At 39.1% G+C, this 18,835-nt stretch overlaps 1 protein-coding gene across 3 annotated transcripts in view; it reads right to left on the bottom strand.

Annotated features, from left to right (window-relative positions):
• Nucleotides 1–18,835, bottom strand: part of RNF145 (ring finger protein 145) — a 52,427-nt gene that overhangs the window by 15,295 nt on the left and 18,297 nt on the right. For all 3 annotated transcript variants that reach the window (XM_040602850.1, XM_040602849.1, XM_040602848.1), the window contains 2 exons: nucleotides 9,340–9,448; nucleotides 3,586–3,677 (listed from right to left, as the gene is read on the bottom strand). In XM_040602850.1, the coding sequence (XP_040458784.1) occupies nucleotides 3,586–3,677; nucleotides 9,340–9,448 (201 nt within the window). The remainder of the gene's footprint in view (nucleotides 1–3,585; nucleotides 3,678–9,339; nucleotides 9,449–18,835) is intronic.

The following is an 18,835-nucleotide window of genomic DNA, read 5'->3' on the forward strand; positions in this document are numbered from 1 at the left end:
GGTATATTTTTGAATTAGCAGATGTCTTTTCAGAACAAGCACCCTTGCTCTCATAGCAAGACGCTATCACAGCATACTGGGTCTTAAATGCCTCAGAGAAAGTTACTCCACTAATCTTTTTAGAAGTTCAGACTCCAGCCCTGAAGCATTCTCCCTCTGCTTTGTTGTTCTCTGCCCACACACACGTTGCTACAACCCTATTTAAGATACCACCAGCACACTGCTGTGCTGTAATATTCAGGAGCCTGGCACAGTCGGCTTGCGAGGATTTCTGCGACTCATGGTAACTAAGGCAACCCAGCTTCACACAAAAAGGGATACAAATACCAGCATCCAATATGTTCTTCAGGATTTAGTAAGTGTCATCAGCTGAAATAAAATATTGCAACATCGCCTTAAACAATCAGCGCTCTTTGGGTTGACTCTGGAGCTCTCCAATCACAAAATACGACCTCTGACTTAACTCTCATCTCACACAACAGCAAAACTTGCTTTCCTCCAACAATGATGTGCCAAGTATGCTGCTAAACTCTGACTCTCACACCTTTTTAATTTCAACACCGATCAAAGGCTACTTGTCATGGAAAGGAGAGCTGTATACCCAAGGAAAAACACGGAGCACTTTCTCTGGAGGCCTCAATCTCCTTCCTGAAGTCTGCACCCTGTCAATTCTCAACTCCTTCAGGAAGGGTCTGGAAATGTCTCCAACGGAGCTTTTAGTGCCTGGTACTTCCCATTTCGAACTGGGGTAGCAGCTCCTTAGCTCAGGACAGAAAAAGCTCTCTCTGCAGGAAATCATAGTTTATCTCCAAGCAGGGCTGCACACTATCCATCAGTCTTCACAGAAAACACAGCAGGACCAGTCAGAAGAAATTATTTTGTACCTCATATCAAATCATTAAAAGATTTTAACACTATCTGCTAAGACTAGCGAATCCAGTTGAATGTTTGCACTCTGAACTTAAATGCTGTGGACTGAAAACAGCTAACGAACCTGGCAGCTGGAATCCTCCTGCAGGACACCAGGCTCCTCTGCTAAGGGATGAGGCAATAAGGAAGAAATCTATTGCCTTAAGTCCCTGCCCATTCTTTTCCCTTCCCAAATCCTCTACAAATACATCAAATGTTGCTGACAGGTAGCCAAAAGCCTCTCAACTTGTAACCTAATGGAAAATGTGGAAAAAGCCCATGCAGTACAGCCACCATTCAAGCCACTGAGTATGGAACTGTCTTTACTTTCTTTACTTCATTCCCAGTTTTAAAAAGCTGATGTTAACAAATTCCCTGGCTACACCACTGTTACTCAAAAAAAAAAAAAAAAAAGGATATCTGAAAGTTAATATACAATCCCATTATTGTGCGTTAAGAAAAAGCAAGTAAGTCTTCACGGTACCATCACTTCCAAACCCATGCAGCTTTGTAACACTCACAGCTGACATGCTCACAAAGTGACACGCTCATCCAAGGGGCAGTCTTCGAAGACATTTATTTCTTCCACCCAGCACTTAGGAATGTATTAGTAACCCTAATCAACAGTCATCAGACTGAATTAGATGAAGGGGAAGAAATGACCACAAGAGCCATTCAAATAGCACTAATGAATAAAAGCATTAACAAAGATCACATTTGTGAACCAGCTGACATACCGTACATCATCCCCTGAACTCTGACCAGAACTTTTAGGAACCAGAGCTGTATCAGGTAGCACCATTATTCTCCCGTGCACCTGCCCCAGTGCCTTTGGCAACAGTGCTGCAGCACAACACTCTGGCAGAACACGTAAGGAAAATACAGAGCTAAGCACCTGTACATTCATTTTACTGTGAAGATGACACAGTTCAGTGCAGTACACTCCTGAGATGTGGCAGACTGCACTAGATAAATACCTTTGTATATAAGGAATTTGAGAAAGTATTTCATATTTATACAAAACATTCTCAAGCCTCACAGCCTACTGTCACAGGTCTTCCCCAAAGACGACTGCTTGCCATCAAGATTAAAATTACACTTCCAAGCTGCTTTTAAAAGAACAGGGGAAATAATGGGTATATTAAGTATGTTAACGTACACACATTTGCTAGTACAGTCAGACACCTACTTCCGAAAAAAGAATTACAAGAAGGAGACACTTTAGTCTGACATCTGCTACAACCCAAAACTGTACTGGATAGAAACAGTATTATCTTTTTCTCACTTATTTTTAGTTCATATTAAAACCTGGATGAAGCATAATGGGTTTGACTCTTAGTTTAGTTTCTGTTTAAGTGTTACTGAATGACACAATGCCTCCTGACCTCTTCCTGCCCAGGTCTGCCTTCTGCTTTGTGAAGCTCTCTGAGGGATTCTGCTTTATCATGGGACCCTGCATTGCACCCGACAGAGATTCAAAGGACTGATTACAAACATTTTGTTATAGAAACACGCTAAAGGCTTTAGTTTGGTGTCACTGGACAAGGCATCTAGAAATTCAGAAGACAGAAGAAATGATACCTAAAGATTTCCTTCCCATGAAAAATACCTATGTTATTTCTATTAAAACAAAATAAAAAGCAAAGACAAATGCCATATTTCAAAGTAAGGATCCAGGCAAACTGGAGATGCATATATTCTGGTAGACCTAACATATTGTAAAGAAGTAAACTCATTTTTATCTGCCAGTAGCAGCTGCAAGTAAACAGAAAGCAGCTGAATTTTGCCAACAAGTACATGGCTGACTAAATCTGTCAATAATCTGATGAAATCCATAGATCTTAGTAAAAAGAATTAAGGAAGACTCTTCTTCCAAGCTTGTCTCAGGCTTAATTTTAATACACACATAGTGTGCGTGTATTCCAATATCCTCTCAGTAGAACATATGGTATGGCGTAGCAACCTTAACACTGAATTTATTCTCTTCCAGTCAAAGTTCAAAGGGTAAGGCAACGGTCTAGAAAGTCCAATTCTTCAGGATTTATTTGGGATTTTTAGATATAGAAGTTGTCTCTGCCATTAATCAAACAATTTAAATGTAGCTTTGACTTGTAACCCTTTAAGTCTTTAATCAGAAATATCCCTGGGACTCCACTAAAAAAATTAAAAGGGAAAAAAAAAAAAAAAAAAAAAAAAAAGGTGGCCTGTAGTCCCATGCACACACTCACAAATCTATTTCACCAGGGTTTTTTGGTAAGAGAATGATAGTGTTCATCTGTAAGGCCAATGAAAAATATTTGTCCAATATTTTCATTGACAAAAGCACTACAAATATATGTTATTACTGAAATTTCTACAGTACTTTCCACCTGAAGATTACTGTAAACAATCCAGTCCTGAGTCAGATCGTGAGCAAGAAGAACATAGGGGCAGAGAATGACAAACAGACCTAGAAAATAATTCAAAGCTGCAAGTACGGGAGTATTGGTAAATCAGTGGCATATAAAAAGCCAGACAGGATACACCTAGCCTCCCATGCCTCTTCATATTAATAAGAACTGCAGCTACTAAAGGTGGTAAGAGAGATTTGAAACCAAGAGATAAAACGTGTGCAGTTTTCAATGAGGAGAATTAAGCAAAGGTCTCTCCTGCATCACAAATATTTAAAGCACTTACCTACTAAAGCAGTCATGAAACGATTCATAGAGAGAGGTTCCAAGTACATTGGCCCTTCATACCCTGATTCCAATTCACTCCTCACATAATCCCTAAAAAAGCAAATCCACAAATAATTAAGATCCATCCGATCAGACAGGAAGCAATTTATTCATTTCCACACGTATGTAACTTCAGTGTATGTCACAGTCAATTAACTACATTACAAAAAGCAGTATTAACACTACTGTTACAGCAGCCTCACTGATGTAAGGATCTGAGGCATGACTTAAGCGAGAGTAAGTATTATTTGTAATCAGACTCACTGTCATAGCTGTAAAAATCCTTTGGGACATCCAAGCTGCTCTTCAGAGCGTGGCCTGAAACTGCTTATTGACAAAGCCTCTTAAGCACCATTCCAATTTTAAGCATCCTTATTAAGTGTTCTTCTTCCTAATAATAATTTCTTTTCCCATCAGCTCCACGGGAAAAAAACCAACAAAACTAAATTGAAAGCTTGATAGAGAGGTCTCCGACTTTAATGCTTATAGTATTTTGTACTTAATTTCTTTGCACTGAATTAAAAAACAGGTATAAAAGAAAAGTGACACTCATGGACTAGTCAAGAACAGAGTTGCTTCATAATCCTTTTATCCAATATCATTCAGAAGTTTAGTTCTATCCCGCAAAACCTGGGGAACCCACCAGATACCCTCAAACTGACAGACACAGTAAGATAGTCTGACAACCTGACAGGGTGTTTGTAATTTCTCTCAGAAAAGGCTGGCGAGGAAGGTGGGCTCACGCAACCAAAGAAAAAGGTAAGAACCTGAGGAGCCTGGGCATTTTTCTTCAGTTGGTGATCATCTATCAGCTCTGCCTTCAAGCAAGCTAACACATGCAACAGCAATGGAAGTCAAGCATGACCTTCACACTAAGAGCAAGCGTCCTGCACTTCCAGAAGGCAATCCCGAACAGCACAAAAGTAATTCTCCAGTGGCTTCTCTACTCCCTGCCACGAGACAGCAGGCTGTACTCGTGACCCCTTACATCCAGATCCCCAGCCCCCTTTTCTGCCTTGCCCTGTGACCTTTCAGTCTGCACTCCCAGGATGGCTGCTGCTCCACCCCGCTGTAACACTACTAACTCTGCACCAGCAGCACAACAAAGCCTGTGGCTCCTATCTGGCTGATACTGTCCAGTCACATCTAGCTGCATCACATCCTGGGAATGCCAGACAGACACACTTCATCTGACCCCACGTGGAGCCAGCGGAGTCTGTTTGCTCAAGGGGCATGGAACTTCATTTATTATGTATTTATTTATATCAGTGAGGCAAGCCACACTTGCTGGAACAGATGCAGTCAAAGTACTGGAATCCACAACCAATACAAAGATTGCTCTTTTTATTTCAGCGCAGAAAAATATACAACTCAGTACTACTGGAAACATTCGCTTCTTCCCAGAAATGTGGAAATACACCCTTCTTCTAGTATTAGCTTGCTAAGCCAAGCTAAGGTATTCACAATTTCATTTGCAAAAAAAATCTCTGGAATTCAAGACATAAATCTCAAAGTACTAAAACAAACACTTCAAAGCCTGTTCTTCATAGCTGACAGCCCTGCCTACTCACTGCAGCTTTTCAAGTGTCATAGTGTATGCAAGGTATGTTGAAATGGGTTCTTTAGACTGTAACCTACAATTAAAAACACACGAGGATTGAAAAGGTTCCCAAGATGACTGATTCTAGATAGAACTTTCCCCCTTTTTATCAAGGTATAGCTAATCACAAGTGTTTTTTCCACCTTCCAACACCCATCCAGATGTAATCTTCGGGACACAGTTGGGTATTTATTTATTTTTATATGAACCTTCAGAAAACACTTTCTGAAAGCGTTAGCAACACAAACAGGATAAGCCATCAGAGTTACAAAGGGAGAAAAAATTAACACCATTTGCAACATGCTGAAGATGGCTTTTTGTATTAGCAATATCATGCTCCATCCTCACATTTAAGGCATAAACATTGGCTATTTCTAAACTACTGGAATGAAAGCAGTAAAGACATCATCAAGTTTCTTCTGTATCTGTTAGGAAACAGGATACCAACTGTAGGAAGATGACCTTACACAACTTAGCTAAGCCATACCAATAAAGCTGCATTTACAGTTGCTTCCTCAACACCAGGAACATGCATGGAGATGGCCCAGATTCCTTCAAGCTACATTTCTTGCTGTTCTTTATCTGATTCAGTCATCTGCATGGAGGTCTGTACTTGGCTTAATTCTTTTAAGTAATTCTCATTAATTTTTAGGCCTATCAGCTCAGAGAAGCAATGCTTTAAGATCTCCTAAATTTTTTAAACAGTATTTGTAGATGCTATCTGAATAAGGAAAGTCAAAGCAATGATTCTCTTATTACCAGTACAAACACAAGGATCTTTTGGCACAGATGCCAATCAGAAGAGGCCTCGAACAGCTGCAGTGCCATACAAGATGCTGAGAAGAGCAAGTGCCTGCACTCAATTTTGATCAATTAAAGCTGTATTAAGCTGCAGCTTTTACATTTGAGAATTGTTCACTTTACTGCAGAAATGTAAGAAAACAAGAATGCTAAAATGATTATTTACTAGTTAATGAAACGACTGAAACTACGTTATTACTTTAGAAAATTAGGATCTAAGAAAAAAGCTCAGATGACACTGCCTGCTTTTCATTCTGTAGATGCACTCCCAGCCTCATTTAATCAAACTACTGGACTGTTAACGTACACTCAGACAGCCGTGACTAACATTACTCTGAACAGGTAAAGAGATACAGAGCTCAAAAATGACCATTTTTTGTTATTGAAAGTGCAGAAAGTTCTTCAGTTATTAAAAATATGCTTTGTAATTGACTGACATAAGGCACAGTGGTTATCTGACCTAATTGACTCACATTGCTGACATTTACTTTGGTGGATTAATTCCGTCGTCAACATCAAACACACTCTCATAGGCTTTAAATGTCTACAAACCACCTTAAAATTAAGTGTATTTTAAGATTATCCATAAGAAACAATCCAGTCTCTTGCCCTCCTCCCCTCCTGAGTCTTTTCATCTAAGCTCTGTGAGGCTCAACACTTGGAATACAATCATAACAAAACAGCAAAACATGAAATAAGATAATGTAGATTCAATTTTTTTAGCATTAACAGTGTGTTCAATTGCATCATTTCTTTTCCTGCATAACTACCTCATTTATTTCTCCAAATTTTATTGCTGGAAATAGGGGAAAGAAATGTGATCCCTTTAAGCAAGACATTTGTGCAGCTACATATAAAATAAAACCAGCATCCATTCTCCTTGTCAGAAGCTGCAGGATTTTGTTTTTTAAAGCAGACTTCTCCTTTTTCCATAAAGGGACAGTGTAGTATCCCCACCCAAATTGACAAGTTAACATGCTACATACAAATGTAGCCATCTTCTTGGACTCTGCAACTGTTCACAAACATCAGCTAATCAATCTTTACACACTAAGCTAATTCTCAGTCTTGAAGATAAGGAAACAAACCCTTAAGAAGTTAGATGACTTGTCAAGGTCACTCAGACCTGGAAGCCTGAAGTCAGAGCTTAACTATAGAATTCAGATCTTATTCCCAGACTTGCAGCCGAACCGCAAGCTATTTCTGGGGTGGAAAAAAAGCACTGAAAGCTGAAGTCTTTCAACAGCTCAGGATTTCCAGGACACTGCAGAGTCACAAGTGCCAGCTGATTCTGGTCTTGTTCTATAATTTGCATTAACCAAACTGGCCTCAATATGAGACCTCTTCATCTGTCTTAAATAGCATCCCAACTGGTAGTGCATGCAAGTAATTCACAGGAAGTTTTCAGCTCTAAGCAGAATTATTAACAAAAACCACTCAGGACACTTCACACGTGACTACTATTTGTCTTGGTATGATCAGTCTGCTGAAAATAGAAACATCACTTGGAATTGGATAGCTTTGGCAATAAAAGGAATAGCTCCACTAACATTGTATTTGTGTGTTACACTTTATTTTCAATATCAAAAATAACGGAATTCAAAAATTCTTTTGAAAAGCTAATGCAAGTGTCACTCCCCACATTATACAAAGGCTGCTGCTGGGAACCCTTTGCACAGTGCTTCTTTCCAAACCAAGTCAGTCTTATGTCTGGGGAATGGGTAAGCTCACCGAAAACCGTTAGCAACTACATTTGCTTTGCAAAATAGCTAGGGAATACTGCTGGACTATTTGAATCCAAGACATCTTTTAATTAAATATAATTTTTTTTGTGCCAGTTCATGCAAGATTTAATTAAAGTCTTTATTAACTCACTCCAGAAGCATCAAATAGAGAAAGCTTAGTACGAATATGCCAAATAGTCCAAGCAACAGTTATCTAACCTTTCAATGAAGCCTGTCAAGTCTCAAACCTCACACAGAAGTCACAATAAACATTACATAGAAAAAACCCCATAAAAGTTATTAAAATCAAACACAGTGCTACGCCTTAATGTATCAACAAAAATCTGTACTACGTCACTTTCTTTTAACAAATTTAAAGATCCAGAATGGCATAAACATCTCTAGTTGTAAATGTTCTGGACCAAAGCCCTGTATCTGATGGGTATTTGTTACTAGCTTTGTTTTTATTTCAACACAAGTTCTGAAACAACGTTTAGGTTGCTTTTTCTAACAAGTAAGCCTTCAGCCCTATAGGAAACACCCACAAACTGTATCTATAAAAACTCAGGACTCTCCTGAGGATGACAAAAAAACCCTCTTTCCTTCCTACCCAGGCAATAGGAGGCCATAACTCCTCTCTGGCACCCTCGCCCGTTCAGGAAATCATTAACTGCAACTCTCACAACCACAACGGTGACATTCCAGTCACCACAAAACCTTCATTAATACTCCCCTGAACTGCAACATACCCAGTAAGAGATACTCCAGCAAACACTCTGGAACAACAATTTTGATGCAGAAATAATGTATCACCACTTCAATCAATCAAAAGCACATTTTAAGATGTTTCCCATCAGCAGGCACTAAAATAAGTCAGGCTCAAGTCTGTATTTTCAAAACTTCCCATGTAAAGCCATTAATGTGATGGCACTCTCTTGGGTTGAAATAAAAATCTTGTCAGTATGAGAGTTTACATTGGCATTCAACGTATTTAGCTGGAGCCAAAGATAGCTGACTTTGTCTTGTCCAACTCAAAGTGCTCTCCAGACTCCTGTGCTCGGTTTTAGATCCAAAATGCCTGTCTGTTTTCATCACAAAATACATGGCACAAAGATAAATTTAAGAATAAACTCCACTATTACTTTACTTTTGCCATCTACCGTCACTATTTTCTCTCTCATCCTGTGTGCCAGGATACTAAAAGTAACCTCCTATGAGCTTTGTAAAATGCTCTAGTGTTGAAAGCATGTTAATCAAGCCATTGAGTAACTCAAGATTGCTACACCAGAGGCCTCCGTCTTGTGGTAAGTGCTCTCTCAGGTTAGTGGACGTTACACTCCACAGAAAAGTAGCTTGAAATTCCTTCAAAGTCAAATGAAAATACACCAGAACTACCTGACTCCATATCTAATTCCATAAACTTTCAAGACAAAGAACAGCAACAAGAACAGATCTGTTTAGGTGTCTGGCATTGAAAAAAGGCCTCCACAAAACCAGGCCTATCCTATTCATATAAGATATTAACAAAATACCAGTTAATTTTCTAACTCCCAAACCAAGCTAACAAAATTAATCAATTTATTCTTACCTGGAAATTTGGTGCCCAGCATAAAGCAGCAGTGCAGTCAAGAAGTACAGATAAAGCTGAACAAGGTGTTGCCTTGGTAAAGTTAGGAGAACAACACTTAAGATGTAACCTGTAACAAAAAGCAGAAATTGAAATTTCAAAAGATACTATCTAACCCCAAATTTCTTAAAATGTGAATTAACACTCAAATTATTCATATCTCTTCAACTACCTTTGTTTTCATTTGGTTTTAAAATTAACGTACCTACATTTTCCTCTCACGAAAACACAAAGCACACAAAAAGGCTGCCTGTCGCTTTTTTTTTTTCTTCCCCTGGAACAGAGATAGCTTACCAGCTTCTGTAAGATTACATCTAGATGCCAAGAAGCGGACTTGTTTTTTAAACAACACTTAATTAACATAGCCTATGCAACAAAGAGAAAACAGACCTACTAGGTCTTCCTCTTCTTCCATATGAAAGCAAGTTTCAGTGTAGCAGGGGGAAAAAAGCCTATCTACACAACAAACTCAGTCAATTGATATAAAAAAAAATCCTTTTCTTCAGGCAAAGGACACAGATGATTAGCATTACACAATTCTTCCATTGTATCTTAATGATTTAAAGACACTTTGCATGCCCATAATTTGAGATGGGGGGGCCACAGGCTGCTCTCTAGACAAGTAACATTAAAGCATATTCAAGCTATCAGTGTTGCGTAGATGGAGGACAAGACTTGGCACAGCCCAGGATTTGCAGGCATTTACACCAGCAGCCCCTTCACTTCTTGTTAGCATTTAGTAAGACTGTGGAAACAGACCCAATGCAGATACAGCTTTACTCTTCAAAACCACAGCGTGGCTGCTTGGCAGCCTCTCCGACAAGTAGAATAGTGATCCTTTTTTTCATACCTGCTCTCATTAGGATTCTTAAAGCGGTACTTTGAAGTCCACTTCACAACTGGGTGGTACACATCCATCCCCTTTCCCAGACAGACTGCAGGTCAAAAACCCAGCACATGGTGCCCTTACTAATCTTTATTTCCAAGCTCTCCATCACAATACAGTGCACTCACGATCTTTCTGAAGGTCAGTTTAAGTGCCTGGCACTGAAATCCTTTTAGGAAAAAACCCAGCAACAGCTAACAACTTCCCTGCAGCTAAGAACAAAACACTGTAGAAGAACTTATCCTGACACTTACAGCTATACTAGTCAGGTTACATTTAAAGTTCCATCCATCTGTTCAGCCACACTAGGCACAGCCTTTTTAACTTGAGATAAGTATTTTTAAAAAGCTCACCGTATAAATTAACAAAATAATGTAACTCTAGTTTAAGCACTTGTAGTGGGACAACCAGCTACTATGAAACAGCTTGGAAACAGGGTATGTTCCAATATTTGACAGTCAGTATTTATGCAGAAGTATTTCAAAGCTACTTAGTATCTGCCACCTTCAGTAAGCCACTTCTGTAATATCCTACCGCACCAATAGTTCGATGTTCAAGAAGGTAACTCAAAGCGTGCTCTGAAAAAAGGCATCAGACCAACAGGATGCCAAGCAATGATCAATACAGAGACAACAGAGGACAGGAGTGATGACAGACAAAGCCTATTTACTTACCTTTCTAAAAATATACAATTTATGTATTTAATATAGAAGATAATCTTTCAAGTAGTTTCATAAACTAGATGTGACAAGTTGCACATTTGTCTGAGCAAGTGCCTTTTCAAAAGCCAAAACAATCGATAGTTTCTTTGATTAAAATGAGGTGTCACACAAGTCACCACCACTAGTTTCTGTACAGAATCCATTTGATTATTTACAAAAAAGATCAGAGGGATGGAATACCCCTCCTGTGAGGAAACGTTAAGAGAGCTGGGGTTGTTCAGCTTGAAGCAGCAAAGGCTTTAGGGAGACCTCATTGAGGCCTTTCAGTTCTTAAAGCGGGCTTGTAAGAAAGATGGGGACAGACATTTAGTAGGGCCAGTATGATAGGACAAGGGGTAATGGTTTTAAACTAAAAGAGGACAGATTCAGACTAGATATAAGGAAGAAATTTTTTAATGATGAGGATGGTGAAACACTGGCACAGGCTGCCCGGAGAGGTTGTAGATGCCCCATCTCTGAAACATTCAAGGTCTGGCTGGACAGACAGGGCTCTGAGCAACCTGATGTAGTTGAATGTCCCTGCTGATTGGCAGGGGAATTGGACTGGACCACCTTTAAAAGATCCCTTCCAACCCAAACCATACTATGATTCTGTGATTTTTATTTTGAGCTTTTTAAAGGGGCCTGAAACACAGCACTATCAGAGTTAGCTGCTAGCAATGGCTTTATAGAGAATTAACATGCTTCTGGTTAATACAACACAGCAGATTTTCTACATCATCAGTTTTCTTAGCAAACACCTGTATTTTATAGAATTCATCTTCTCTGTTCACCACTTTCCTTCTACCAAACACACAAATGATAAGAGCAGGAACCCCTCAGCAGTATCTCCGTGAGTTCATTTAACTAGTTTGCACCACACCACAGCATCATGTGCGAGCTCCAGCAGCTCTCACACCATCTGCAGACACTTTTAACACCTCGTCCCTGATGTATTCACCACCTTCCCTTGATAGCTTAGTTAAGGACAACTCTCTGCAGAACAACCCACGTGGCACAACCATGTATCATTCTAGCACTTGAGTCGAATCTCTCTAAACCCTTCCTTCTGACTGTAGCCCATGACTCAGCTTCAGGTGGAGAACTAAATGGAGTTTATTATGCATTCTTTTATTCCTCTATTACTCTATAAATAGTCTAAGAATACCTGTTTACTGTATCTGCACTTAAGCTCTGCCATCTCCTCTACCTTATTCTATCACATGAAAGTCTGCTCCCTGGCCACATGATGAGGTACTTGAACGGTGCTAGGATAATTTCTGTAAAAGGAAGACATTTTCGAGGGCAGTAACTGCACTCCAACCCAGCCATGTTGCACAGGAATATTTTAGAAGTGATTGAAGTTCATCCTTTTCTACATCAGCACAACTTTAACTAAAATATATCAGGAGACATTAAAGGAGTGGAAAAAAGTCTAAGTACAAATCAAAACATAAGAAGGCTACTGTCATATCTGTGCCTTTTAAACAGAAGGCTTCCAAACAGCACAGATGCTTGTAACACTGCACAGGGAAATAGCACAAGACAGCCAAGGTTACTGCAGTAGCTTAAGCAATGAGCTGCACTGCTCATGAGTTTAGGTCGGAATTTCAATGTTCACTTTGAAGCAGCCATTTGTCTAATTGTTAGATTTTGAAGAAGGGGAAAGTGAGAGACATTTGAAGTAGTTCCATTTCACTCTTTACAGTTCCCTCTTGTGACTTGATAAGAGAGAGATTTCAACACACTTCATACTGCAATATTTGCATTTTTGCTGCAAAAGCCCTATTCCCAAAGTGGTAGCAACCTCATTTTTATCAGCAGTGCCTCTCCCCTCCACAAAAAAGCAAGCAAATAATTCATTACCAAACCACCTCATTGCCGAAGAAAAGGAAGACAAGCTCACATTCAGACATACTAGCAGTAATATTCTATTCCCTTTGTTCTTGCCCATACAAACGATGTAATAAACAGGATTCTACTTTGAAAAAAAAAAAGCAGCATGAAATGAAATTTCTCACAGTAGCTTTCTCATCTAAATCATTACATACTGTTTTCATTTGCACCTCCTCTGTCAGAAGAAAACACGATGTTGAGAACATTTATATGTCTTTGGAGAGATTCTCCACGCCCATGGATTTACAGTTTGAGAAACAGTCATCTTGCTGGGTAACCTTTAGACATGGGTTAACAGTAACTAACGCCCACTTCCATCCAAAGCTTTTTGAGCTTTACATCTACATGCTATTTTCACTCTTGGGACTGGGGTTATTGTCACTTTTAACTCACCAAGTACATTTCACAAGTTTTAGTGTAAGCAACAGGCTCAGTGAAGCCCAATTCCTGCCCCAGTAAAGAAGCTGTTCTAACGCATGTTTAAAAAGCGGATAAGACAAGAAAGAATAAACTCTTTCCTGAATAAAGTCTTAGTGGCACATAGTGACAGAACACCAAGACACAGAATTGCACCTTTAGGCTTCCAGCTATAAAGAGCACTACAGAAGATACATTCTGCCAACCTTAGGAACACAGAGATACCCCCCCAAGTCAGTACCTATTCAGGAGCACAAGGAAGCAGAGAACTTCTAGTGCCTCTTGTGCAAGATGGTACAGATTTAGGCCCCACTGGAGAAAATAAAACTGTGAAAACAGTAAGTAGAAAAGCCAAGCTAGACAAGAACACGTGTATTAACTAGCTCATGACTTCATTTACAACTTGTTGATTCAGCTAGATGAAAACCTCTCACTGTGCAATACTCATTGTTACAGTAAGCAGCAGCTCACATACTGCCTTGCAGCAATCTCTAGCTGTGCACCACCAAGGTGCTTCCCAGTTTCTCTCACCCTGTATTACCTCTTTGCCACTCAAGTGTCTGAGTTTTATCAACACACTGCATACAAGGGAGGCTTCTGGAACATGATCAAAGTTGCAACTCATCCTCTTTATGAAACATTCTAGTGCTCATTTGCATGATTACAGATCCCTTGTGTCCACTTCACATAATTACTCACAAGTTTCTTGCAGGTTTAGTCTAAAAATGAGAACTTCGCACATGAAAGAATTTGTAACATTCCTTAATAAACCCACACCGTATCTTGGAGTGCCAGAAAGTAATAGCACAATTGCTTGGATTCTACCAGGAAATTAATTTGGGGGGCCCCTAACTTCCCACTTGGCTATATTCTATGAGGGCAAAAGGCCCATCTTACAATGACTTGCAAAGCAACTTGTTGTGAAGTAGCAAGTTGTGAGCCACAGAATACCATCGAAACTCCTGTCTCTCCTGATTCAATGAAGGATCAGTGCACTACTGAGTTAGTCATTTCAGCCTAACGCTTCACTGCCCTCATTTTAGTTTATTCAGACAACTATCTGGCCACAACATGAAAATAACACAGCACAGACTTCTGAAAGACTGCATTTGATATGGCAGAAGTATTATAACTACAATTGGCACTTTTATTTTCAATATGTCTACTTCTCGGGATAATCAATCCCCACACTGGTTACACAACAGTTTACACAGAGATTTAATAAACTATGTCTAAATCATAGACATACGTTTCAAGACTGAAGGATTTCTAAAACATACACTTTAGAGCTCATGACAGTTAAAGACATGATGCAGAAGTTACCAAGAAGATTCTATGGCCTCTTCACGAAAGGCTGGCTAGCTCAAGGCCAGAAGGAACCCTAACAGCCACTTCTTTTAAGTCACTTAAAAGGAGAGACAATAAGCTCTTGTACACACCTAATGCATATTATGCATCCCTTGAAGGATAACTCAGCCAAATGGGGTCTTCTGAATTGATTGGGACAGCTAAGCCATCTTTCTGAGTGAGACTTACTCTTCATCTGCCATTACAAAAGGCAGTGTCACACAGAACCTCTGCCACCATGCAGAATGACCTCTTCTGCATGAGATGTGGCTCCAACACATGGCTCATGCAAAATTCACTCCACTGAAATAAACCTAGAAGCCAAGCCATTCAGAGAGCACCTAATGCCAAAATCCCAAGTCCCAAGCAGCTACCAAGGCACCAGTACTACCAGCACAAAGGGTAGCTTTCATCTAGCCTGTCTCACCACTGCTAACTGAATACCTGTTCAAGGCAGCGTAAGCACAGTAGGCTTTAAGATGTACTGCATTTTTGAGGAGTGATGTTTTTGCATGGTGATGCCAAGGCACACCTCTTCCTCACCCTCCCACTCAGCCAGAGCTGCCTTAACCAGTGTTAGTTCAAAGTACGGAGTTTCTTGGAGTGAATAATGTGGCAAATATTTTGCCCTTCAGAAAACACTGAAAAAATTAGTTCTAATTTGAGAAAGCACATGTCCAAATGTACTTGTACACAAGGAAATTAGTATTTACCCAGTCACAACACAGTGCAACTACAAATAGAGATCAGAAATCCTGTTATCAACATCTGCACATCTCAGTGAAAATAATACCAACAAAAGAATTCACTCATTACTGGGGTACTGCCATCAGTTTCAACAGCTGTTTCTTGAACTTTGAAATGCGTAACAGATTGGGCACTATGTATAAATAAATCCAAGAACCGAGTTTCTTACAGAGATCTGCAGCATTGTCTGACCAAATAAAATGGACTTTTGATTCTAGTTCTGTTATATGAATCATAGGCTGTTTCTATAACACAGCGTTATCTAATGATCAGAATTCTGGGACTAATTACAACCATGGAGAACTTGAATACGGGAAAAGGACACAGAAGTGGAAATGTAAAAATAAACAGTCAAAATGTATTCTAAATTATGAACACAAATTGCCATGTTGTCATGAGACTGGTATTCAGTCCATTGAACCTCAAAATTTAAAGTGTCTCCTTTCAAGCAAGCTGCTATTGCCTTTTCTTTTCTTTTTTTTTTTTTTTTTAAAAAAAAGTGATGTAGGTTGCCAAAAAGATAACAAGTTTATCTGAAGAAAGGGCTCATATGCTGAGGACACTGCTTAGTAAAAGCCTACAACACTAAGCAGTATAGGAATAAAAGCCTCTGGAGTTGGGAAGCAAAAAAAGGGCACACTACGTTTTGAGCACAGCATAGTGCCCACCCTCTTCTGTGTCTACCAACTGCAGCATACAGTCCATTTTCTCCAAGAAGAGAATATGAAGACCTAGCAAGTAATTTTTTTTTAAAGAAATAAAGACCAAGTCCATGTCATAAAACTGCGTTTGGTTAAAAATAGCTACAGTTCAAAATAGCGACGCTCAGAAAATAGTCCTACTACTCATTTATCTAAATGCTGCTGGCAGGAGGGAGGCAGAAGACAAGGGACCGCAAACCCAGAGATGCTAAATCTGAGTAGCAGCCCATCTTTGTATGCATTAACTGTATTTACACACTTAGTCACACATCCTCACAATTTTGGGAAGTTTGTTTCTTCTTACACTGAAGCTTCACGTGGCCCTTCATATTGTGTTTGTATCAGAGTACTGTATCTTTCTTTCCTCTTAACAGAAACAGCACCACAGAAAAGCAATCCAATAAAAGAGCTTCTAATTAATAAACAAGAGCTTAAAGAAAAGTGAGCAGACCAACACAGGGAGCAATCCACAAACACATGATGGCAGAAAGTTCAGAAGTTTTCTCCTCCCTCAAGTCCCTTTATAAAGGCAGCAATCATAACAAGCAGTTCACACCTAGCAAGTGATGTGACAAAGCAACTCAAGTTTTAACCACACATGTCAGGAAACTGTGATTACAAGCAGGGTTGTGAAAAATGACACACCTTCCACCTATTCCAAGTATTTAAATAGTATCCTTACTTTTTCTCAGCAATTTCTTTTTTGGTAATGACAAAGAAGAATACAGTTTAAGATAGGAAACTGCTCTTATTTTTATTCTTAGGTACAAAACCACTATGTATTTAGTACAGTTTTGTGCATCTAGCATGACAGTGACTTAAATTCCAAGTCTAAGTACGATTACAGGTTAAGCTGGTGACTTTCCTCTTCCCATGTAGCTCAGAGTACTTACCAGTTAGGACAAATAGCACTGCTTTGCCCTTCATTGGGGGAAATCAGGTGGTTTTAACTGTTTCCACCTTCTTCATTAAAAGAATGAAAAACAGTGACTGTCTTAGAGCTACTCTATAGCGCAGAAGAAAGCACTAAAGTCTAGCAGTAGCAGAGTGTGCTAGTCTACCCTACATAGAGGTTTGAGATAAAAGCCATTTTAGTTAGTACAGATCTTTCCCAAAGGAGAGGCAACTTTAAATCTACACAAAATTATTTTAATGAAGTCTTAATGAAACCACATCATACCTATAGCAGTTGTGGACCAAAAAACTTGGTTTGCTTTCTAAGCTTCTTTCCCGCAGATCTTTCTACCTGGTTACAGCCAGCCTATCAACTGTCAGAATGACATCTAGTAATACAACACACTGCCACAACTTCATCACGTGCTACTCTTCAGTCAGACTGTCTGAATGGGTTACCAAAAAAATTAGTATTTAATATAGAATGACTTGGAGTATTTGGAAAAGTGTCCTGGTACAGTAGTGGTTACGGACAGGATACTCCTGAACACTTCAGAACTACATTCATACAGAATGCAAATTCATTTGCAAATAAGGCTTATAATTCAGGATTTTTCAATACTGGTCAACTATTGCTAGCATGTGCACCTGAATTTGGGTTGTAATGCCATTTTAACCATTTCTTGCCTGTTTTCACAGGCAAGTACATACCCAGTAGATATGGAAAACAAACAAAATTATCAAGTACTTCTTTTCATCCCAAGCAGCTCTACTAATTTTAAATTAAGTTTTCAATAAATTATCTGGCAAGTATTCTGTAAGTTGTACCAAAAGTACTTCCATCTGTGTGCAATCAATCAAGTTTTAATCTTGAGGTGATCCTGTGACCATCAAGAATGAGTTTACACACACAGAACAAAAACTTTTCAGCCAGAGATATTCCCAAATTGTTGCTTAAGTTTTTTAATGTTTGTCTTTTTAAGCACACTTGACAAACCTAGAAAAGTTTTCAGAAGTGAAGAACAGTTTTAACGGCGATTCTAGAAGGCAATTCATATGCAGAAAAACAGTATTATGATGAAATAAAACAACATAACACAAGCTTTGTACACAAAAGCTGAAGTGCACGTTGAAGACTACTGCAGGCCATTCATGCCTGCCAAAAGAGTAACCACAGTACCATTTGACAGATAAAAGTTCGTAAACAAAACTACTTTGCCATTTTTCCTATATGAAATCGATCTGTTTACATTCACTGATTCTAACTATAAATTTATCTCAGCTGTTTGCATTGCTTTATGCATATTTAGTTAAATTTCATGCAGTTGAACTTGCGGTTGAGCACTTATCGGGACTGATTATTTTCTTTCACTAAAGCAGATAAGGGCTGTTTCATGAAAAGATATGAAAGGGAAAAGCTGTATCAAAGGACAAATTGCATGCTAGAGGCTTTTATTGTATTCCCAGTACTGCTAACTGGAATGTGAATCACACTAACATACATCACTTCACTCGATCAAAACAATTGGCTTTTCAAACTTCTAAGTTAAATGGATGGAAGAAAACGAGTGCATTTAAACAGAAAAGATATTCCTAGCAACCCTCAGCTCTGAGCAAATTTTCAACTTTGGATCTTTAGTTCCAGGACAAGATTCACTATATCAAGATTGGTAGAGTTCATTGGTTTTTATGGCTCTCTAATCAAATCATTCCTTGAGCATATGCCCAAGATAGATGTACCCAATTTCCTAAGCTGCTAGAAGCACTTCTATGATATGGTATCTTACACTGCCTATATTAGAAATTCAGTGATTGTTTGATATTGCAAAACTGCCACAGCATTTGCTGATACTGTGTTTCCTGTCAGT

Source organism: Falco naumanni, chromosome 8, assembly GCF_017639655.2.
Source record: "Falco naumanni isolate bFalNau1 chromosome 8, bFalNau1.pat, whole genome shotgun sequence".
Classification (NCBI taxonomy): domain Eukaryota; kingdom Metazoa; phylum Chordata; class Aves; order Falconiformes; family Falconidae; genus Falco; species Falco naumanni.